General features: G+C 45.8%; 1 protein-coding gene across 1 annotated transcript in view; it reads left to right on the forward strand.

Moving 5' to 3' along the window:
* The window catches only part of FLI1 (Fli-1 proto-oncogene, ETS transcription factor), a 120670-nt gene extending 97679 nt beyond the window's left edge, over positions 1 to 22991 (forward strand). The window contains exons 6-9 of the mRNA XM_030330782.1: positions 15966 to 16031; positions 17717 to 17776; positions 19687 to 19734; positions 20995 to 22991. Coding sequence (XP_030186642.1) covers positions 15966 to 16031; positions 17717 to 17776; positions 19687 to 19734; positions 20995 to 21524 — 704 coding nt within the window. The 3' untranslated portion in view covers positions 21525 to 22991. The remainder of the gene's footprint in view (positions 1 to 15965; positions 16032 to 17716; positions 17777 to 19686; positions 19735 to 20994) is intronic.
* Positions 22992 to 23362: the final 371 nt, after the last annotated feature.

The raw sequence follows: 23362 nt of genomic DNA on the forward strand, positions 1-23362 counted from the left end.
GCAGCAAGGCCTCCCAACAGGGCTCATGGGTGACATGGGCGTGAGGTAGGGGGCCCTGCATGGACTCTGGGTGGCTCACGTGAAGCTGAGAGACCAAGTCCCCTTGGGCGTCTCCCTATGGGACAGGAAGCTCAGCAAAGGAACCCAGAGCCAGGAATCTGTTTCAAAATAATGGGGGCTGGGGAGGGGGAGTGGGTGGGAGGAGAGCTAAAAGGACACTGGCCCTGAGTCCATGCTTGTTAAAGCAGGATAAAATGCCCTCTACGCTTCCCTCGACTTCTGTCTCTGCGTTTCTACACCTCTGAAATTTTCCACAAGTTAAAAGATGCCTTGAGAAGTTTCGTTTTGATGGGAAAAGACACAGAGATGAGCTCAGAATACGTATTCCTAAAGCTGTGCACTGTGCGTGTCGTGTAGTGAATGAGGGTGATGCATCTCTGAGTACAGCATTTGGGGGAGAGTGGGCTTCGGGCAGCCTCCTGAGTGTAGTGTCTCTGCGGGAGGGGAGGGTGAGTGTGGGGTTGGGCGTGGGCACGCCTCAGACAGGGCAGCACGTGGGGGATTGTTCTGGAACATGCGTACCACTGTGAGGTGAGCTCCTGTTATTTTTAGGGAGTAAATAACCTCTCTTATGGAGCAGGTTAGATGGTTAACATGCACTTAGAATTTAAGGGTATTGAGGCCTCACAGGAGGGCCTGTTAAGAACTTTGTCATTATATGTTTTTCCTTTATGGTGAAACACCCCTAATCCATTTTTAGCAAAGCAGGGATGATTGCTGAATGTGTGTGTGTATGTGTGTGTGTGTGTGTGTGTGTGTGTGTGTGAGAGAGAGAGAGAGAGTGCACGAGAGCAAGAGAGCGTGTGCTGTTTCTGTGGTCCAAAGGCAGGATTTATGATGATAGAATAGACAGTAGCTTGCTCTCTCCATTTTACTTTTTTTTAAACTGTTTTTCTTTGAAATTCCAGAGTTAATGTTTTGTCTGCTTTCGATCTGACCCTCTTTGGAGAGCTACATGTTTGTGTGTGTGTGTGTATGTGTGTATGTGTGTGTGTGCGTGTGTGTGTGTGTTCACCAGAGAGAGATTGAAAGAGAGAGAGAAAGAGAGAGAGCTGGAAACAAAGAGTCGTTGTCTCCAAACTGTAGCAGGCAGGAAACCCCAATCCCAAGGGAATTTAGCCAGCCAGCCCTGTCCCGGAGTCAGACTCCAGCTCTCTGAATTCAATTTGACAGCTTGTCTGGGACACTTTCTAAGTAACCATTATCCTTCCTTTCTCTTAAGTAAAAGCACTGTTATTTTTTTCCATGGGTGTGCTGTGTGCACTGTTATCACACATGTGTGGCTTCCACACAGTGACTAGGACATGCTTTCTCTAAATTATTGGAAACACTTAGCCTGTTTCCTAAGACAAGTGTAAATTTGTTCCAGAATAATGAGGCAAACGACTTTCAGTATTGTACCATTGCAGTGTTAGAGGAAGGTATAGAGGAATTTTGTTGGGACATTTCTTTTTTTTCCCCTTTAGTTCTAGTTAAGGAAGGAGTTCCCTTATTTGAAGGAGCTTATCTGTCTCAGGAATATTCGAATTGTATACATTTTATTCCTTTGAGGATTTTTTAAAAAAATATATCCAAGGAAAGATCTCTTGCCATGATCATTCCCCTCAGTATCTGTGTTGGATTGACTGACTGCCTGTTTTAAAGAAATAGACCACCATACATCACACTGCAGGAAGAGAATTCAGAGGTACATGTATGTTCACGATGAGACCCCCAGGGTTGTATGGGACAGACACACACACAACTATGGTGACCGCCTGAAGTGCCAGTTGGGAGCCTCTCAGTCTTGGCTTCTTCAGTTACTCAGATCAATTGACTTTGCCACCACAACATGGTGGAATTGTGAGGCAAAACCAGCTTTTCCGTGTGAGTGTGTGTGTGTATGTGTGTGTGTGTGTGTGTGTATTTGAAGGCTGTCCAGGTTGAGCGAGGCAGGATCCACAGGCACATATCCCAGAACAGTCTAGGTGTTTTCAGGGTTCAGGAATGGGACAGCTTTGCCCAATGGCACATACCCTTTCTCCTCTGTCTCCCCCCCCCACACCCCAATCTATGTCTTAGAAAGCCACATTCTGAAATCTACCCCCCACCCCAAAAACACCCCCACCATGGAGAGCCAATGTTGTAGTTGAATATTTGATGGAGAAGAAATGTGCCCCACACCTTAAGGCGCAAGTCAGATGATATCTCCTCGATATGATCATCCATCCGTTCCCAGAGGGCTTTGCTTGTAGCCACTGTTTCCCCAGTTTAGCATTCAATGGATTCTGTCATAGTAGTCTTTTGTCTTACAAGACTTGAAGCATCTTGGAGATGGGGACTTTGTCTTAGACAAGGCCACTGAATCGATGGATGAAAATTATAGGCAAAATGCCTTAAACGACTCCCAAGAGTTTACTGTACAACTAACTCTTCGTGCTGTTTCCCAGTTTGAGAGTGATATTTGGACTTCATATGATGCAGAGGTGGTATGGAACTTGCCTTTCCTTTCTACCTTGCCTCCAGTCTCCCCTTCACTTGACCCCCAAGGTGATTTTTCGGAAGCTGTGATCAGTCCCATCCAGGAGGAGAGGGAAGAGTTTGCCGAGAGCAGATTCTAGTCACAAGATGATGGTTCTCCTTCACCTTGTGGCCCAGTTTTGATCAGCTTAAGCTCCCCTTGGAGGCCTTTCACATCTGGGTCCTCCGGCTGTGTGTTCCGTTGCAAAAAAAGGCAAAGGAGAACCAAGCCAAGGAAAGTAGCATCGCAGGAAAAATGTAACTCCTGCTGACTTCAACCTTCCTCTCCTTTCCTTCCTTTCCTTTTATCACCTTCCCCTATAATGATAACAGCTAACACTCACTGAGTGCTTACACGTGCCAAGAACATTCTATTCACTTCACGTTTACACTTCATAACAACCTCATTTAGTTGGTACTATTATTATTCCCATTTCACATATGAGAAAACTGGGGCACAGAGAAGTTAACCCCAAATCACAAAGCTAGTATGAGAACTGGGTCTGTTACTGCAGCCTCTTGCCCACAGGGCAGTTCCAAGGCCTCACAGTTGCCTCTTCCTATCCATACACCACCCCATGGAAAGGCCCATTTCTCCCAGGCAGCTGATGTCACCTAGCTACTAAGGTGACATGATTAGCTTAAGGGATTCCTGCTGTGGTCCAAAAAATCAGGAACCTGACTCAGTGTCTGCATTTCAAGAAGCAAGTTAGGTGGTTTCACAGATGTGCTTTTCACTAATATGCTTTACGATTTCCATGACATTACACGTTCTTTTGTATTCAATATTACATTTAAAAGAATAAAGGCAAAAGAGAAGAGATCTAGACAAGGAAACGATATATTATGGAATACTAGGCCAATCGATAAGGATGGCAACAAACTTAATCTTAATTTTTTTGGTGTTTGTTTATTTATTTTGAGAGGAAGGAGGCGGGGGAGAGGGAGTCTTAAGCAGGCTACACATTCAGTGTGGAGCCCAATGGCAGGGCTCAATCCCACGACCGAGATCACGACCTGAGCCAATATCAAGAGTTGGACACTTAACCTACTGAGCCATGTAGGCACCCCACAGACGTAATTTTTAGAATGAGGGTGAATAGATATCAGTCTAATAAATCTATTTGTGAAACGTCCCTCAAATCACAACCAGTAAGCAATCCCTTGCCTCTATAAGCTTCATTGGCCCATGGTTCTCAAGGAGGAGAAAGATACCAGAATGCCTGTGAGCATTTTGAAGACATGTGCCAGGACCCTCCAGCCACCCCACCCCACACACCCTTCTCAATTCCTGTGTACCTGTGCCGGGCGAAGGGGCCCGGGATGGAGTCAGAGCTGAGAGATTTGTGTTCTTAGAATAAGTGCTTTCCATTGCTTCCGAAATCTTGTCCCCTGATATCACCCCACCATGGGGAGCCAGAGCTTTATTTGAATACTTAAGGGAGAAGAAGTGTGCCTTCCTTGCTCTGCATCAGCACCCTTTCTGCCACCACAGTTTTGGCCTTTTCCTGTCCCTGTGCCCAAAGGCACTCAGGCCCCTACTCCTGGTCCTGGCTGCTTACAAACTCCCACGTTGGCCTTCCTGCCCTCCTTGGGCATGTCTTTTGTTTATATGTTTATTGAAGCTGCTCTTAGATGCTCCCTGGAGAAATCAAGAACCCAATCAGCACCAACTTGCCCAGTAACGTTAATGACTGATGACAATGAAGGGATGAGCTCTGCTGCATTTTAAGAAGAGAAAATGGCTTTAAGTAAACCTAGGAGGGGGAAAGAGGAAAGGTGCAAGGCTGTGGGAAAGTATTTGGAGGCCACTTGACCTCAAGAGCACCCTTCCAATCCCTCGGCCAGACAACAACTCCTCCCCTGCCACTGGGGAGGGACCTCCCATGGCAGTGCCCAGTGGGGTGCAGCTCCCACCCCAGTTAATGCCAGTTTCTCGGTAGGATCTCACACTGACTATGTGGGCCATTCAAGTTCTGGATCTCCAATTCATCTCCAGACTCTTGACTCTTGCTATTTTGGGCCTCTCATGTCTACCAAGTTTCACTTTGACTCAGACATTTCATCCCATTCCAGATAACATAGCTACGACTCAAAATGAAATTGGCCTTGGTTGATGTAACTCCATTTCTATTACCATGTGGTCTTGGTTAATAATAGAAACTAGAAGTGACCCCTGTGGCTATTTTGAGTAGTGAGTTCCCAAAGTACTTTGGAAAGAAAATAGGAAGTCCAGAAGGGCTCCAGAGGACCTACTGGTGGCCACCTCGAAACAAAATATTCCAAATGCATTTGTTTTGCAAAATATACTGATACAGAAATTATACAGGGAGATTGTTTGGAGGAAGTAGTTATTGGAAAGTCTTTGAAGGAAGCTTGCTTAGTCTCATGCTTATAAGACAAATTCCATCTTCTCTCTCTCTCCAGAGAGAGAGAGAGAGAGAGAGAGAGAAAGAGAGAGAGAGCAGCTTCTTTCCTGCCAGATAGAGGTGTAGGGGTTTGGGGCATCTTCTAGTGAAAAGCCAAGACATTGATAGCATCGTTTGTTATTTTAATATAAAAGCTTTTCCCAAGTTCTTTGTATAGATGTTAACAACTTACTCGGTTTAGAGAAGCTCCTATATAAGAAAATAAAGAACTTATTTCTCATGAAAGAGCCTTTGGGGAAAAGATCAAGTCTTTGAGGAAGAAAGAGTACAGCTAGAAACACTAACCAGGACTTGTGTGGGCTTTTCCTCTCTCATCTCGGGGATTTGTAAGCTCTCACATGGGAGGTCAATAAAAAGTTTAAACATGCTTCCTTGATAAAGCTCAGATTCTTGTGTCAGGCATACTCTAAAGAGGAAGTGGTAGTTAGGTGGTATTATTACTTTGTCTATTAAAATTCAACACACCTTTCAAAGCCCATTTCAAGTCCCACCTTCTTCAAAGTTATTTCTTCCTTACTCCCCAAGACTACAATCTCCTCTCAAACCCTGACCACACTCACAAACTATGAACCTAATTACCTAATTACAAGATTACCTCGTAGTGTCAAATTGTGAGTTTGGTCCTACGTCCTCTTTTCCAGGATGTTTGGTAAATATCATTGACGGATGGACCCAGTTGATGGATTCACTGGAGACGAAAAATCTAGTCTTTGACAATCTAATTCAATATTTACTCAATCCTTATGCTTCACTAAAGACAGAACCAAAAGAAATTAGCTTTGGTTGACACAGAAAGATTAACATCCTATCTCCAATGAATTAAACTCTGGAACAGGATAGCAGAACAGGATAGTGGCTATAATTCTATAGGACACTTTGGAGTATGTAAAGCATTTTCACATACATGATCTCATTTCTCCTCAGTAGAACCCAGTGGGGTTTAAAAGGGCCCTTTGGTTTCCAAACTCTTAAGTTTAGAAGAATCATCCCCCCCCAGTACCTACCTTTTACAGATAGGTTAACTGAGATTCAGAGAGATTAAGTCCCTTGCAGCTGGTCACCAGCAGAGATGGGAAGCAAATGACGGAGTTCTGAACCCCAACCCAGAGTTCTTCTAATTGCAGTGAGCTGTTTCCCTGCTTGGAACAGATTAAAGAGAAGTTATTGAATTCCTTCTAATGAAAATCTTTAGGTGCACTTACTAATACCACAAACGACCTTATGCTTGATAAGATTTAGGTACTACTTGTCCAAAGAGATGAAAATCATTCTTGGTATAATTTTGAAAAATCTGTGAGCTTAGAAAGTCTTTGGCCTGCCGGCAGAATAATTATCAGTCCTGCCCAATATCCTAGGGGAGTTTAGAGAATGGCAGTTTTTATGCTATGAGTCATACTTTCAATTTCTATTAAAATTCTTATACGGCCACATATGCTTTCTCTCAGGCTTTGGGCCTCCAGGCCTGTGCTAATTTGCATGTCTGGTTTAGATAATGTCTGAGGTCTCTTCCAGTCTGAAAAGAAGCCTCTGATTCTATTATATAAGTGAGATCGCATTCCACCTACCAAGAAGTGATGGTTCTTCTTCTTTAACTACCGTGTTTTCGTTGTGTGGATACGGGACTCAGGGATGAGAGCATTTCATGCTTACCTGCCGGGCCACAAAGATGGAGTATTCCTTCACGATGAACTGCCCTGTCCACTTGTCCTACACTGGCCCCAGAGAACCATTTCAGATGCAGGTCAAAAGGCAAATCGCAGTGTTGGGATTTTAAGTTTCTGGATCTGAATGGCAATCCTAAGTCCACGTGAGGCTGAGACCCTAGCGTTACCAATTACCCTGATTCTACATATGCAGAAATTGGTGAACTCTTTCCTGGACTAGACTCTCACCCTTTACTGCCCTCACCCAAATGTCAAAGGAACACTGTCAGGTTTTTTTTTTTTCACTGATTTCGCTGTCTTCCGACACAGAGTAATTCTCACTGACCAAAGAACTAGTAAAAGGGCATTGACTTTCCAGGAGGGCTTTCAGATCAACATAGGCCCGTCTGGTCGCTCTTCCTGAGAACATGATGGTGCTGGGGAGAGCTCTATTTTCACGACATTAGACAGCTCAAGGCTTTGCTCCAATTACGTATTTTCGGCGAGGCCCTCCCCACCGCTGGGCTGTCTATTTCTCTGTCAGTGTTTTCCTTTTTTCCACAGCACTCACCACCTTCTCCTATACGATGTAGTTTGCTGTTGGTTTTGAATGTAAGCTCCACAGAGCAGGGATGTGCATCGAGCCGTCACTGTATTCTCAGCACGTAGAGCAGTGTCTCGCAGAGTAGCAGACTCTCAATAAAATTTGGCTGAATGAACGAATGTGTTGTGGGATAGGAGATATCGATGAAGTCCAATAAGCTAGTATTGGGGAGGGGAGGAATCTTAGAGCGGGCGAGAGAAACAAAGGCAAGGAAGACACAGGCCCTCTCTTCCAAATGATTATCGCCAGGCAAAGGGGGATACGAAAAATTCGCAAGAAGACAGAACAAGGAAGAACAATGAACATCAGACTCTCACCAGAGAGCCTTGAAAAGAAAATGATGCCCAAGTTCAAGCCCTAAGTGAACTGTTAGCGTTTCTTTTTCCTACTTGGAAGCCTTTTAAAACCTGAGGCAGGTTTGACCAAAAGCCTTGCACTTCAGTTGTGTCTACATGGCCCAATGTGGAGGGGAATGTGGGCAAACACCCAATTAATCTAGTCAGTGCGGATTGCTTTTCCACATAAGGCTGGCCCCAAAAATCCCACTTTGAGGCCTTATCAAAATAAATACGTCATTTAGACTCCTGTGTCGTTCAGACACAGAGCCCATGGGAGAAACAAAGTGAAGGAAGGGTCCAGGCTCAGCAGGGAGAGTCACGTGACTATGGCAAGGCCGCGCCTGGCGAATGCGCCACTCGCCTTTCCAAACTTTTCGTATTTAAAAACCATCCATTTTTTTTTCAGGCATTTTTCTCATATGTCCTCTTTTCCCTTCGCACATATAATATCTTAAACAGTACCTCCATTATGCTCCACGCAGCGGGGCTGGTTCTGAGGCTGAGGGGCTGTTTGGATTCCAGGACAAGATCCTTGAGCAGAGGAAATCTGATCCAGGATGTTTTTTTTTCTGTGAGTTCCAAGTTTGAGGAAAGCCTTCCCTAGATATTTCCCTCCTCCTGAGGTCTCAGTGGAAGCCAAGATCTTCTGTTGCTCTTTGGAACATAAGATGCCACTGAGGTGAAGGCGAGGCTGCCCCTATAGAACGGGTTGAAGTGAGGTGAGGACACAGCTCTGAGCATCGAGGCCGGCCAGGCGGGGACCTTGAGTTGCTGGCCATTGGGTTGATGCTAGACTCTTAATACCTAAGCCTACTGTACCAGCAGGCAGCCCATAGCCACTGCCCCTCGCCATCTTCTAGGGTGGTGTCTCTCACACAACGGTCCAGGCTAAAGCATTTCTTGTTTCAAAAGAGAGCCCACACTTGGGGCGCCTGAGTGGCTCAGTCGGTTAAGCGTCCGACTTCCAGCTCAGGACATGATCTCACAGTGGGTGAGTTCGAGCCTTGCATTGGGTTCTCTGCTGTCAGCAGGAGCACACTTTGGATTCTCTGCTCCTCCCTCTCTCTCTGTCTCTGTCTCTGTCTCTGAAAAATAAATAAACATTAAAAAACAGAGAGAGAGAGAGAGCCACACTTGATTCCAATTTGGGGATCCCTGATTCAGGAGCACAGGAATGGAACTATTTCTTCTCCTTTATGGTTTCTCTTCCTTTCCAAGGCCTTCCTTGATGAACTTTTTAACCTCCACTCTCCAGATAAACATTTTAGCGGTGCAATGAAGATTGACTCAGTTACAGGTATATGGTGTATATTTTTAAATTGCTGTTCATCAAATGTTTGTTTCCCCAGAGCAATCCTATAAAGCACGTGTTCCTCATCTTTTTGAGAAAAGAAGGACCTGCGGTTCAAAAAAGCAGAGTAACCTTTTGACCAGAATCACCCAGCAGAGTACAATGGCAGAGTGAGGATCCGAACCTAGAGCCAACTGCTGCTTCTTTTTTTTTTAATAAAAAAAATTTTTTTTTACATTTATTTATTTTTGAGAGACAGAGAGAGATAGAGCATGAGTGGGGGACAGGCAGAGAGAGAGAGAGAGAGAGAGAGAATCCAAAGCAGGCTCCAGGCTCTGAGCTATCAGCACAGAGCCCAATGTGGGGCTCAAGCACACGAGCCGTGAGATCATGACCTGAGCTGAAGTTGGACGCTTAACCGGCTGAGCCACCCAGGCGTCCCCGGAGGCCAACTGCTTCTAAACATTGTGTCATAAGCCCTGGAGAAGACCCAAGGCTTACCACAGGAAAAGGACACCTTCACAGGGACTTCCTGTGTCCTGCATAAACAGCGACTGCTCAGGTGCTAGTTGCCCGCTCACTGTGTTTGAAGTGGGAGAGCCAGGCCAGAAGGTCAGACATCTGGCAGGGTCGCTGGCAGGCGTTATCATGGAGACAGTGGCAGACGAGAAGCCCGTTCTGAGGTGGGGGTTGGGAAGGTTCAGGAAGCAGAGCAGGCTTTCACCAGTAGGGGGCAGCGTCAAAGGCAACACAAAGGAGAGCCGGGAAGAAAGCAGCCCGAGTCGGGTCATTGGTCAGTAGGGCCTGCTTCTCAGAGACTGGGCCCGACAGAAAAGCCCAGGACCTCACAGGGAAAAGGGGCTTTGGAGGATCGTCTGGCCCAGACTTCTCCCAACAACAAAGAAGGTTGCCCCCCACCCCCCCACATGGTTCTTCCCTGGAAGCGTCTAGGGGATGTATCTTCTTCTGAGCGGGCTTGGCTTTTTCCTGGGGAGTTCAGGGCTCTGGGTCTCCTCTGGCATCCTCACTCTTTCGAGAAAGGAAGTATGGATCTGACTGAGAGAAGCCTCTGCTCTAGGCGTGAACAGCTTTGTCCATTCTTCAGCTGAAAGGTCTACATTCAGAAGCCGGGCTCTCCACGGATAAACAGGGCTAGGTGTTGCCAGATGCTTCAGCGGCAAAACCAGAAATCCAAAGAGAAGTTTCAGGGAAAATTCATCTCTTTCCATCAAGTAACTGAGAGCGTGGCCTCGTGTCGTGAGGGATAAAGAGAGAGGCTCTTGTGTGCTGGTGTCACTGCATCGTGGGCCTCCGGGTGAGGTCATGACAAAGTGGAGGGTTGCGTGTTCCCTGGTCCGTTAGGCCTTCAGACAGCCAACCGTGGGCGTCAGAGCAGAAAGAAACTTTCTTTCCTGAGTCAGTTGGCCAGATTTCTAGGACCCGTTTAAAAGCTTCACACAGAAACGGAGTTAACACTGGGATGTCTATGAGAAGGTCATGTCCAGAAAAAGCTTTCCCCTTCCAACAGGGACTTTTCAGAAAAAAACCAAAAATCTCCATGCTCATATTTCTCTATTCCGGGAGGCTCTCCTGAATTCTGAGAGGCCATTTAGTGTCAGATTCAGCCACACTGAGTATCACATAATGGAGACACTGTTCAGGCCATTATATACGTGAGGCTGAATTATCGACAATGCCCAGTAACGCCCAGAGTCTCCAGAACAAGCTTCTGGTCCCTCTCTGCTTTGGCAGAAATTGATTTTAGGGCTGCCTGAAACCATGGGCTCCAGCTGGAGCCCTTTGGGTGACTTCTCTGAAAAGGAATCACAATGAGATTTGCCATCTTAGTATTCTATAAAGCCAGAGAGTGAGTTTGCCAGAGTCTGGGTGATTTTTCTGCTGATAAGGCCATCTGCCACCTGTTAGAAGATCGTCCACCGGTCTGCTGGTCCCGAATGTTCACATTTTTGAACGCTGGACCCTCTGCTGCTACCTTAGCATGTCTTTTCAGAAGACAGTTCTCAGGGGCCCTTGGCTGGCTCAGTTGGTTAAGCATCTGACCTTGGCTCAGGGCAGGATCTCATGGTTGGTGAGTTCAAGCCCCACGTTGGGCTGTCTGCTGTCAACAAAGAGCCCACTTCGGGCCCTCTGTCCCTGTCTCTCCTTACCCCTCCCTGACTGGTTCTCTTTCTCTCAAAAATAAATAATAGAAAATACGTTAAGAAAAAAAAAAAAGAAAAGAAGACAGTTCTCAGAACGCAGACAACACACACATTTGGGGGCTGTGGGGTGGAGGCGGGGCTTGGTGCCCACTCAAGCTGCTATGTGGACCCGGAACACCCCACGAGAGAATTTTCCCTGAGCTGGCTGGCCGCAGGGGTCAGGGGCTCTGACACAGCCAGGCATCGGGTCCAGGAAGGGTTGGTGTTTGTATAGAAATGTGAGTCGCTGGGTTAACTCCCCGGTCCAGGCTTTTCCATTTCGGTTACAGACATATTTCTGTTTGTGTGTCTGGAGCTAGAGCTGACCACACTGCTAGGTTTTCCCTTGTGTGACTTTTAGGAGAAAAAAAAACAAAACAAACAAACAAAAAAAAAACACACAAACCCTCATTTCAACAACATTGTTTAAAACTACGTAAAATAAAATGCAGGCGTGTAGATGTATGGTGTCCGCTCCTTGACTTCCCTATGGGGACAAGGTTTCGGCCTATGCCTTGTAGTACGTGCACTGTTGTCCTTTATGCCCCGAGGGCACACAGGGCTCACGTGCCTATATGCTTCGTCACCCAGACTCGAACCACCTAAGGAAAGTCAGCGTAGGGGCCTTGAATTCTCTTCAGCTAGTGAAATAGCAAACAGTAAGAGGAAGCGCGTATCTTTGGCAAGGGCAAAATATTGGCCTTATTTATTCATTCATTCAAAGAATTACTGTGCGCTTGCTCTGTGCGGGACACTGGTCTAGGTGCTCGGTTACATCAGGGAACAGAAGAAAGATTGCCACCCCTGTGGGCCTGACGTTCGGGTAGGAGATGCAGACCAGAAACCACAAATATGAGTGAGTGATTAAATTAGGCGATAAGTGGAAAAAATAAGAACCGAGTAAGGGGATGGGGGAGGGGAGAAGTTAATGGGTATCGGGTAGGGCTAGAGAACATGTCTCTGGGGCTAAACGTTTTTTAGGCGTATGCTAATGATGCCGATAATGATATTACTTGCCAACATGTACCGAGGCTGTCTCCACGCTCTCACTGTGCTAAGCGTTTACCTGGATATCTCATTTAATCCGCAAGGCCACCTGGTTCTTCAGCACTCTAAGGCAGAATGCCGGACCTTGGTTCAGGGCCTGGGTCTTCTCCAGCATCATGCTTTGTCTTTACAATAGGACTTACTCCAAAAACACTGGTTTTCATTTAAATGTTACATGTAGCAGCTGTCCCCACGAACCCCCGTGCCCAAAGAGTACATTTGTGAAACTCCTCAGTAAACGGGCCCAGGGGGTCCTTTGTGGACGCAGGTGCCAGTGGGAGGGCTTTCCAGGCCAGGAGATAGGAATGAAAAAGCAAAAGGGAGGGGCCTCGTGGTCCGTGTTGCCCTGATTTCACACTCTGCACTGGGACACTTGAGACCATTGGCTAAAGACACCAGCTGATGGCTGATGCCTCTTGCTATTTATTGCTGTGTTAAATGCACAGGCTGATTGCTGGCGGCCTCTCTGTTTCTGTCACTTCCTTTCCGGGGTTGGTTAGGTCTTCGAAAGTCTTTGCAGCCAGGCTTTCCCCCTGCGGTGGGGCAGTGGGAGAATTGCACCCCACAGCAGCCCTCCACAGCCCCTGAGGCATTGCAGGAAAGACGGGGTTACCAAACGCTTTTCTGATAAAGCATCGGCTTCACACCGGGATTGGGCACTTGGAGTTAGAGAAGAATCCAGCCATCACCCACCCTCGGGTGGTTAGCGGGAACTCACCCATGCATTCTGTAACCTTTGTGTGCTTGCTGTGTTCCTGGAGGTGCCGTAAAAGAACAGGAGGCAAAGTTGATAAGTCGATGGTAATTATAGCTGTGGCCATAATCGGGTCTTCGGAATGGATATAACATAGCTTTCAGATAGGGTGGAAGCCTTCAGTAGAATAATGATTGACGAAGAAAACAATAAGTAAACTTTGAGACAGAGATCTTATCAGTGCAGTAAATCATAAGTCGAGTCAGAACTGTGGATGACACACACCAGTTCCTGGAACTTACTGATTTTTTTTTTTTCTTTTTGCGTGAACTTGTCACTTTCGATCCCACTTTCTGTTCTGTTCCTATGAGAATCGCCTCCTTCCCCAGGTGCTCCCATCCATCCCACACCTCCCCACAAGCTCCATTCTCCACCACACCCTTTTTCATGGTGGTGCCACACACCCACAATCTCACTTGGCTGGCTGCTGTCACCATGGCCTTGAACATGGTGATTGCTCCCTCTCTTCTCCCCAGAGAGGTCTCACTCAAGTCAGACGGCCCCAGTTACACTCACCTCTCCCTCCTTAACCGCCAGTGGACCCTAATATCGCCACCACTCCTTTGACACGTGGCCTGTATTTCCCCACAATCTTACTCGTCTCCTCCTATTTCAATATGCAGGGATGGGGAACTTGTTCCATATTACTTCACATCCAGGCTCTGGCCACGCACGGAATACAATGCAGGACAGACTCCCAGTTACGACTGTCCCTTGAACAACACCAGGGCTCCGCACTGTCCGAAACGAGTGTCTAACTTCCGACTGTTCAAAAGTTTAACTGCGAATAGTCTACTGTTGACCAGAAGCCTTACCATTCGCATGAAACAGTCGCTTAACACACGGTTTGTACGTTATGTCTATTATATGCTGTATTCTTACAATAAAGTAAGCTAGAGAAAAGAAAATATTTAAGGAAACCACAAGAAAGAGAGAATACGTGTATAGTACGATACCAGAAACGATCCATGTATAAGTGGACCTGTGCAGTCCAAGTGTTGTTCCAGAGTCAGCTGTAAGTTGCTGGAGGCCTGACCAGCATTTGGTCTCCGCCCCCCACCCCCGCCCCCACCCCCAAAGAGAAATCTTGAAGAATCTCGCCTTTCCTTCTGCTTCCCGGCACTGCACACGCTCTGTGGGCACCTGCAAGACATCCCAGAAAACGCTCATGAGCGCCCCCACCTCATTCCAGGCTTGTAAACAAGTTGGGATTTTGGTTTGGTTTTGCTTTGTTTTGTTTTTAGGCAAGAGGAAGAATCCATTGTCAGGAGGAATTGTGGGATGGCGGGGGTGGGGGGGGGATGCCAAATAAAAATAAAAACAGACGACTTCAGCAGGTTGAGCTTTGTCTCTCTTTTGTCCCCTTCTCTGTCCTTTATCCCCATCCCCCTCTTTCTCACTTTCTGTTTTGCTTTTCATACCAGCTGCTACAGATGGGAATTTAAAAACTGGGCTGGCTCTGCCAGAGCCAGGCAGAATGTGCATCCACACGTGGGTTTTGCCACAAGAAACCGGCCCTTGTCTTTTGGTTCTTCTTAGCCACGACCGATGAGAACAAGCAGTCGACTGAGCCCATCCATCTTCTCGGTTCTTATTTTAATTTGTTCAGGAGGCTCCGAAGGGGTGGAGGAGGATGGTTTGGGTCTCACCCCTGCCAGGCTGTTGTTTGATGAGGCTTTGCTTCATTTGTTCGGGTGGCTTTTATGGGGTTTTTTGTTGTTCATGGAAAGACTTTGAAAGTCATAATTCTGAATCCGTAAGGTCTTCTGCTGTTCCTGTTCAATATCGCAATGGGGATCCCCTCATTGAGAAAGGAAGAGAAGAAGCTTCCAGCCAGTTAGTTATGCAAGGTCTGAACATGGTTATGGAGGCCTGTGGACTCTTTGGGGAAAGTGGTGAGGACCACAAAAGGTTCCGGCTCAATGGAATGCTCCCCAGGGCAACCTGGGAGCAAGGCTTTAGGCCCTTCCAGGCAGGAAGCATTTCTCCATGTCCTCATTTCTTGGTCCTGCCCCCTTTTCAGCCACACCTCTGGCCTCCTCCCCTTCTCTGTGGTCATCGGGCCCAGGCTTCTCCACTATTGTTGGAAAAGCATGGAGAGTCTGTAATGTGCTGACACCCCTGAGCCATCGCCACTGGCATCAGCGTGCTGATGCCAGGAGCTGGAATCGGCCTTTAGGAACACCATGGGCCCTTGTGGAGGGCATTGGACACGGCCCATCTCTTCAGAGCTGCTTAAAGGACCTTGTTATACAACTGTAGACAAGTTTTTCTTTCTAAACTTGTATTAATTTATATGTGTACAAAGATTTATAAGCTACCTCACATACGTTATCTCGTTTGATTATCACCTGCCTCCATTCAGGCCACTGCAACAAAGTCCCGTAGACTGAGCGGCTTATAAATCATAGGTATTTATTTACCATGTGTCTAGAGGCTCAAGTCCGAGATTAAGGTGCCAGCAGGGCGGGGTTCTGGTGAGAGTTTTCTTCTGGATTTGAGACCGTTGACTTCTCTCATCCTCACGTAGCCAGAAGAAAACAAGCCAGCTCTATGGCCTCTTCTTATAAGGGCACTCACTGACCCCACTCCTGAGCGCTCCAGCCTCATGACCCAATTACCCCCCAAACCTGCACCTTCTAGTGTCACCACATCACATAGGGGATGAGATATCCACATGTGAATATGGGGGCCGGTGGGGGAGGGAGAACACAGACCTGCAGTTCCCAACATTACCCCAATTCCTTAAGGTAGATAAATCGTGTACATGTTCCTGTCTGTCCATGTTAGAGAAGGTTGAAGCTTGGGGAAGCCTAATGATTCATTCAAGGTCCCACAACAAGTGACGGCAGGGACAGAACTGGAACCAATCCTCTGACTTCGCATTCAGGATTTTTCCTGTTCCTTCAGCTTTCAGTCAGTATTCATGTTCCTTCCCACCCATACCCCGCGGAGGAGTACACTTCCGGAACTTAGTCAGGCTGACGAAGGCATTGCTGATTAAATTGAATTTCTCCTGATCGCTAAAAGAGAATCCTCGTGTCACCTTTCTGCAAAGCAGGAGATGCTGACATACCTCTCCCTGTTGTTTTTCATCAGACCCTTCTTACGACTCAGTCAGGAGAGGAGGATGGGGCAATAACATGAATTCTGGCCTCAACAAAAGTAAGTAAATGTCACGCTACTATTTGGAGGAAAACATTTTTTCTACAAACAGGGGGGTGGAGAACAGGACCATGAGATAGAGCAGGATGGGGTGAACATTTGTTGTCCTGCTTTGGGGGAGGACATCCAAATGAACTGCCGATTTAAAGCCTGCTGGTGATATCTGCTCCTTGAAAGACGGTATGGGATTTTCATTCAGAACCTTCTGTTTTGTTGCATTGCATTTGGTTTCAGAATTTTTGAAGTGCGAAGCCTTCTCAGGACTGGGTTCTGTATGAATGCAAGGTCCCTGGATTTGGACCCAGTCACTTACGTCATAATGGCCCTTCGTGACTTTCCTCCTCTGAGTGTTGGAACTTAATCGTACCAACATCCCTGTCCTGGTGTCATGAGTGGCTGAGGTGTAGGGTAGTCTTAGGAGGAGATGGCAGGGCTCTGGCACATCAATCTGTGCTCAAGTCTGACCCAAAAAATCTCCCATTAGGGGGGTAGGGATAAAAAATGACTATAAACTCCTAACCAGAAGGGGTCCACCTTGCTACCTGTAGGAAGCGAAGGGTCAAGCATATGAATCAGTGGTGAAGAGACTTCTTTCAGGAAGGTGTTAGGATGACCAACTGATGCCCAAGCAATAGCCAGGATTCCTTTCAATGCAATTGTCCTTTCAAACAATTCATTGTTTGTTTATTCTCGGCCCAAGACTTGGCACTCTCGGGTCCACAAAGATGAACCAGACCCAGGCCAATCTGTCAGGCTGGGGAGAGGGGTTACACACACACACACACACACACACAGTTCTTTCCATCTGGGTGATATCAGGGAAGGACTGTGGGCCTGGAACCACTTGAGTTGGCTCTCAAAAGAGGATTTGGACCTGCAGAGATGGGGAAGACAGACCCTCCTCAGAGAGATGGGGGCCAGGGAAAGATGGCAAGGTTGACGTGTCTGGGAGTCAGTGAGGACTCCAGGTTCCTGGAGTTTAGGATGCACAAAGGGAAGCTTTCTGGAAAGGTAAGGAAGGGGCACAAAGGGTAATATGACGGTAGACCTTCATTCTTTAGTCGGTGAAGACTCACCAAGGCATCTCAGTGGTGGAGTGAAATGGTTTCGGAAGATTGAGCCAGCTAAATATCGTATGATGGACCAGTGGGAAGAAGGGGAGTAGTGAGGAAAGAGACAGAGTAAGCCAGAAGCTGTGCAAGAAGCAGCTCAGATGGAGAAGCTATGGCGGCAGCGGAAAGGCTGTATGTGAGAGGTTCCGTGAGGGGAGCTCACGAAACGTGGAAGCACGACCCGCCGGTGACGCTCGCGCATACGTCACTGTCCCATTAAGGACCTCTAAGTTTTCTCTTTAAAAATGCAGTTCACAGTGGCAACACCATTAGACATGCTGTGCTGTATGTTTATTGTTGTTTATCATTGTCTCTCCATTAAAATGGTAAGTTCTGGTAAGTTCTACCAGAACTGCTGTTCATTGCTGAATCTCTAGCCCCAAGAATACTGCCAGCACCAGTAGATTCCAGATAAATATTTAGAAACTAAAATGAATGAGTGAGTAGAGAGTGAGAGGATGAACAAATGAATGACAAAGCACATTCGTGTTCCTTGTGGAGGGCATTTAACAAGATGTTCCTCTTCCCTCACACAGAGTGGACCCACTTACCGTATTTCTTTCCCTGCCGCAGGCCCCCCACTTGCAGGAGCACAAGCAATGAGTAAGAATACTGAACAAAGGCCCCAACCAGGTACCTGTCCGTGATCGGTAATCTCTCCTTTGCTCTTTATCCAACCATTGGTTCTGTGTGGTCAACTGAGGATGGCTGAGACAATAGACAGTGTGTGTCTTCGGTTTTCTCTTTCTGAGAGGGTCTGTATTTGACTCCCTGTAATCGCTCTGTGAATTACAAGTAGCAGGCCCTAGAACAGGTAAACACTCATTGACTATGGGAGATAGAACAAATGTAAAGATTAAAAGATACAACGCCTCATGTTGTAAAATAAAGAAACTGAGGCCCAGAGAGGTCAAGTAATTTGCCAAAAACCACCCAGCTGGTTTATGAGACAACTAGAGCTGTAGCCTCAGACTCCCAAGCTGCTGTCCAAACCTTTGAGGTTTCACACAACTTGTCTTCTGAAATGACCCCATCCCGTAATGGGTCAGCTTAACAAATTAGGCAGGGGAACTTCTAAAACCAAGGACTTGGGAGACTCTTGGAATGAAACTAGGTCTATAACATCCTTCTATTACATTTGTCTTTTGATTACCTCACCTCTACTTGAATATTTATATAAGTAACGAGTTCACTGTTTCGGTAGGCTCCTTTCCACTGTTTGAGCCAAAGTCGCCCTCCTTCTAACTGCCATCAAGCTTTCTAGTTTGCTCTCTGGAAAGCCTTCCCCCTGTTCTGTAGGAAGGGCCTTCCTATATCTGAAGACAGCTGTTGTGTCCACTCCCAAACCTCTGTGTCTTCTCTGTGTGACACAGCTGAGAGTAAGTTCTGAACAAGTCACTTGCTTCGGGACAGATAAATATTGTTTCCTATCTCTACCAAAGGCAGAGCAATAGAGAATTAACCTACATTTCATCAGGAAGGTTAAGAAAGAGCCTGCTGACTCTGAAATACAAACCAAACAGGATTTGACACAGTGGATTTAAAGAATTCTCAACAATAAAAAAATTAGACATTACCTGCCAAAAATATTTTGGTTGTCATACTGTGTACCTACGACACATATATGTGGATGCAAGAGGGTAGACGAGGTAGCTTTGAAGACTCTTCAAGTTAATTCATGATTGTAAGCAGAAACCTAAAGATCATGTTGATTTTCTTAAAATTGCAATTACAATTTGCAAAAATAGCAAAATTGTACCAAACATTTGCCAGCTTGGCCAAGTTATGATCCAGCTCTATACCATTTTCTCTCTTGAAAAAAAGGAAGACCAACCTCACATAACCAGAATCACAAAGGTTCTTTTTAGAATTAAATAATCATGTAAGTTTTACATACACTGAGATATAAAGAATAATCATTTTATAGCTCAAATACAAACTCTGGCCAGTCTTGTCAAGTCTGGTACTAGAAGGGAACTAAGGAGTCAAGTAGCACAACGCTTTCATTTTGCACATGAGAAAACAATACCCGGAGACTGTCCAGTGAATCAGTTAGTCGGCAACATAGCTGGGGCTAGAATCCGGGCTGCCTGATTTCCAGGCACGTGTTTTTAATGCTACATCACAAAAACAGACGTGTGTAGAGAGCTCTTAAAAGACTAAGAATCATTAGACCTTTCTTTAAACCCATTTAACGAGCCATCCTTTACCTTATTCATTAGGACTGAGTATTAGCCAGCTTCTTTCCATATGGTTTCATGATTCTGTTGCCGGTAATGACAAATGTTAGACACCAAATATGAAAATTAAAAAAAAAAAAAGATACTGCTGGTATCCTATGTTTCTGTAATTATGGGGATGAAAACTATAACTATGCCCCAGATCTTTGAGGCCTGCATATAAAAGTAGTAAAGTTTTCTGAAATCAGTTTTTTCTATGATACTGAAATAAAAGTATAAACCCCGGGGGTATTCTTATTATTAATGCTGTTGTTTTTATATTTTTAATAACAGTGAAGCTAATTTCCTTTTTTGCTTCCTCAGATCCATATCAGATCCTGGGCCCGACCAGCAGTCGCCTAGCCAACCCCGGTGAGTTTACTTTGGCCTGGAAGGTTTTTCTTTCCAGAAAGTTCCATAGCTTTGTGAGGTCACACAGAGACCTCTGTCCTATGTTCAGACACCTGAGTAGGAAGTTACTTGCACTCCTTCCCTTGAAATGGTCAACATCTGCTTCTCTAGGGTACAAGTGAGAGGTTGGGTGTTGTTATTAGGTTGTTATTAGTTATGTCCATTAGCTGAGGCTAGTTCGGAAAAACAAATATATTAGCATGCATATATGCATGGAGGTTGAGATTAGTAATAAATGGCACAGGTAGAAATTTTTGTAGGGAAAGAAGGCAGGGTGGGGAAGAAAGACGAGCAATTCCAGTGAGTTCTCAGTTATGGTCCTCCCGGAAGTCACAAGTAAATAGATGTTCCAAAGGCGTATTATTCTTGACTTCAGAAAGTGTTGCAGTTATCCAGCCTTATGAAAGAGGTGTGTCCCTGAAAAGTTGTAGATAAAATGACTCTGACAATGTATTTTAAGAGTTCGTTATTAAGAATAGCTCTCAAATGACTTCCAAACCAAGATCACCAAGTATGTGAGCTAACTGGCAACTTTACAGTAATAAAGCCCGCACCTTCCCATCCCGGGGGACTCCTGTCACCAGTTTCTGCAGGCCCATTCTTTAGTGCCTGGCCCTTCCTGTTTTGGGTTAGGAGGCAGGAGCCACCCAGCTCCCTCTCGCCTTAGTTTTCTCTCTGCCCCAGCTCTTCTCTGTAAGACTTGGACCTGGGAGCCAAGCACTAGGGCTCTGCTGAGGAACATTCCAGGTCCCTTCAGCCTGACGCCTGGGCCTCACCTTCTGCCTGTGACTCTGGCAGTGGTCTCCTGGCCCCGAGTCCCTTTCACACTGACAGGAATACTTGGGGGGACTTCATCCAGTAGACAGAGATGAGAAGAAGAGATTCAAAAATCTTGCCCCAGATTTTTTTGTGGCTTGCCCCAAATCATACAGCTAGTTCTAAGGAAGCCAGCACCTCATTACTCACAGGGAGTTTTCCCAGTGTGCCTTGGGGCACACTATCTTAAGGTCTAATCTTGCTTATGAAGGCTGCCTCAGTGACAAACAGAAAAGCAAGTCAACAATGAAAACAGGGGCTGCCGGAATCAGTAGATTCTGCATGTAAAAGGAAATTAAGGGTTTCTTATGAAGGGCGAGAGGATCCTTGCATTTAGGGACTTGAGCTTCTGGCTTTCCCAGGCTGAGATCCTCTGTTTTCTCCCGTCTGCCTCACTGCCTGCAGGAAGCGGGCAGATCCAGCTGTGGCAATTCCTCCTCGAGCTACTCTCCGACAGTGCCAACGCCAGCTGTATCACCTGGGAGGGGACCAACGGGGAATTCAAAATGACGGACCCCGATGAGGTGGCCAGGCGCTGGGGGGAGCGGAAAAGCAAGCCCAACATGAATTATGACAAGCTGAGCCGGGCCCTCAGATACTACTACGATAAAAACATTATGACCAAAGTGCATGGCAAAAGGTATGCCTACAAATTTGACTTCCACGGCATCGCCCAGGCTCTGCAGCCGCATCCGACCGAGTCGTCCATGTACAAGTACCCTTCTGATATCTCCTATATGCCTTCCTACCACGCCCATCAACAGAAGGTGAACTTTGTCCCTCCCCACCCGTCCTCCATGCCTGTCACTTCCTCCAGCTTCTTTGGAGCAGCGTCCCAATACTGGACCTCCCCCACGGGTGGCATTTACCCCAACCCCAATGTCCCCCGCCATCCTAACACCCACGTGCCCTCACACTTAGGCAGCTACTACTAGAAGCTTAATCATCGGTGGCCTTCTACCCGAAGCCCCCATTCCTCACACCTCCTGCGATACTTTGGACTCCAAAGGACATACGTGGCCTTGAAGAGAAAACAAAACTGGATGTTCTTTCTTGTTGGATAGAACCTTTGTTCTTTAAAAAGACAATCCTTTTTTTTTTTTTTTAAATGTTGGTAACTTTTGCTTCCTCTACCTTGAACAAAAAGATGGATCATTTTCTGGGCCAGTACACCAGTTTGGATTCTCAATCTCCTACCATCTTCTGAGTTGAATATTTAGATTACTGGAATGGTTGTATCATGGTTCTAGGAAAGAAACTGTACCTTCTCTTTGTATTTTTATGACCAAAGCAGTTTCTTATCAATACACGGGTCTCATCATGGACCTTGTAGGGTTCAGTATGATAAAGAATCATGGACTTAACCAGTTACGCTCTGGTTTGAGACTAAGTGAAACTAGAGGCAGGAAGCTTATAATCGTATTTTAGCAGGACCTAAATCAGTGGATGGCAACTGGAACATTGGTTGTGAAGGCCAGTGAAGTTTTCACCCAACTGGAATTTAAAAGAAAGAACATGTGTGTCGTATTTAAGAAGCCATGGGCATTGCAAAATTTCTCCCAGTGGTCGACATGCACTAGGCCGACCATCCTCTCTAGAAATACTCAAGATATGATCTAAGAAATGTTAATGCAAATGCAGACATTCCTGAAAGACAGAGAATTAAATAGTTTTTTTTTAAAGTAATGACAGTGGGTCCCAGAACTTTGGAAAGTCTTAGGGATTTCTAGACACAAACAGATTCGCAAGCGCTGTGCGTTTGTCAGACCACCAGTCCAGGGTCAACCAATCAGAAGGCAACTTACTGTATAAATTATGCAGAGTTATTTTCCTATATCTCACAGTATTAAAAATAAATAATTAAAAAAGTAAAAAGAATAAATAAACGAGTTGACCTCGGTCACAAATACAATTTTACTATCAAATCGGTCGTTGTTATTTTTTTAAATGTAATTTGTACATCTTTTGTCAATCTGTACATTTGGGCTGTTTGTACGTTTTTATAGCTGGTTTGAAAAAAGCATAATGTGACTATTGCTAAAAAGCAACCAGGACGTTTAAGTCACTGACTTTACTAGGAAGAGAAGCACTGTGCCGTCTTTAACACGTGCGCACAAGCAGGTTAAAGCAATCCATTTAAATCTTTAATGCTTTGGCGATGTGTGTAAATAGCCATAATGCAATAATCACAACTTCAAAAACAACAAACAAACTTTCCCTTGTGGATACAAGGGATGTTCCTGCCTTATATATGCAATATATTTTTTAGATATTAAAATATATATAATTTTGCAAGTAATCATTGACTTTTTTAAGACTATATTAAGTGTTAAGCTGACAACTGTCAATGAAGACTATGTTGTAAAATAATTTGACTAAATAAATTGTGCCTTCTCTCAGAACTAAGGACACTGGTTTCTTATTTACCCCTCATTAGGTCAAAGGGTTTGCCCAGGGTAACTTTTCTGTGGACCTCTTGCACCCGAAAGACTTTTTCACGTGTGCAGCGGAAAGCACAAAATCGATGTGGTTTTTTATTGTTGTTTGTATTAGTGTTCTTCAGAGGCACAGGACTGATACGATATATGGTATTTGTGGAGATTTACTATGAGGACCTGGCTCACAAAATTATGAAGGCCAACGGGTCCGATGACCTGCTGTGCAAGCTGGAGATGCAGGGAAGCCAGCCATGTGCTCTAATCTGAGTCTGAAGGCCTAAGAATCAGGGAAGGCGATGGTATAAATCCCAGTCCACGGGCAGGGAAAACGCCCC

The sequence above is a fragment of the Lynx canadensis genome, chromosome D1 (genome assembly GCF_007474595.2).
Source record: "Lynx canadensis isolate LIC74 chromosome D1, mLynCan4.pri.v2, whole genome shotgun sequence".
Taxonomy (NCBI): domain Eukaryota; kingdom Metazoa; phylum Chordata; class Mammalia; order Carnivora; family Felidae; genus Lynx; species Lynx canadensis.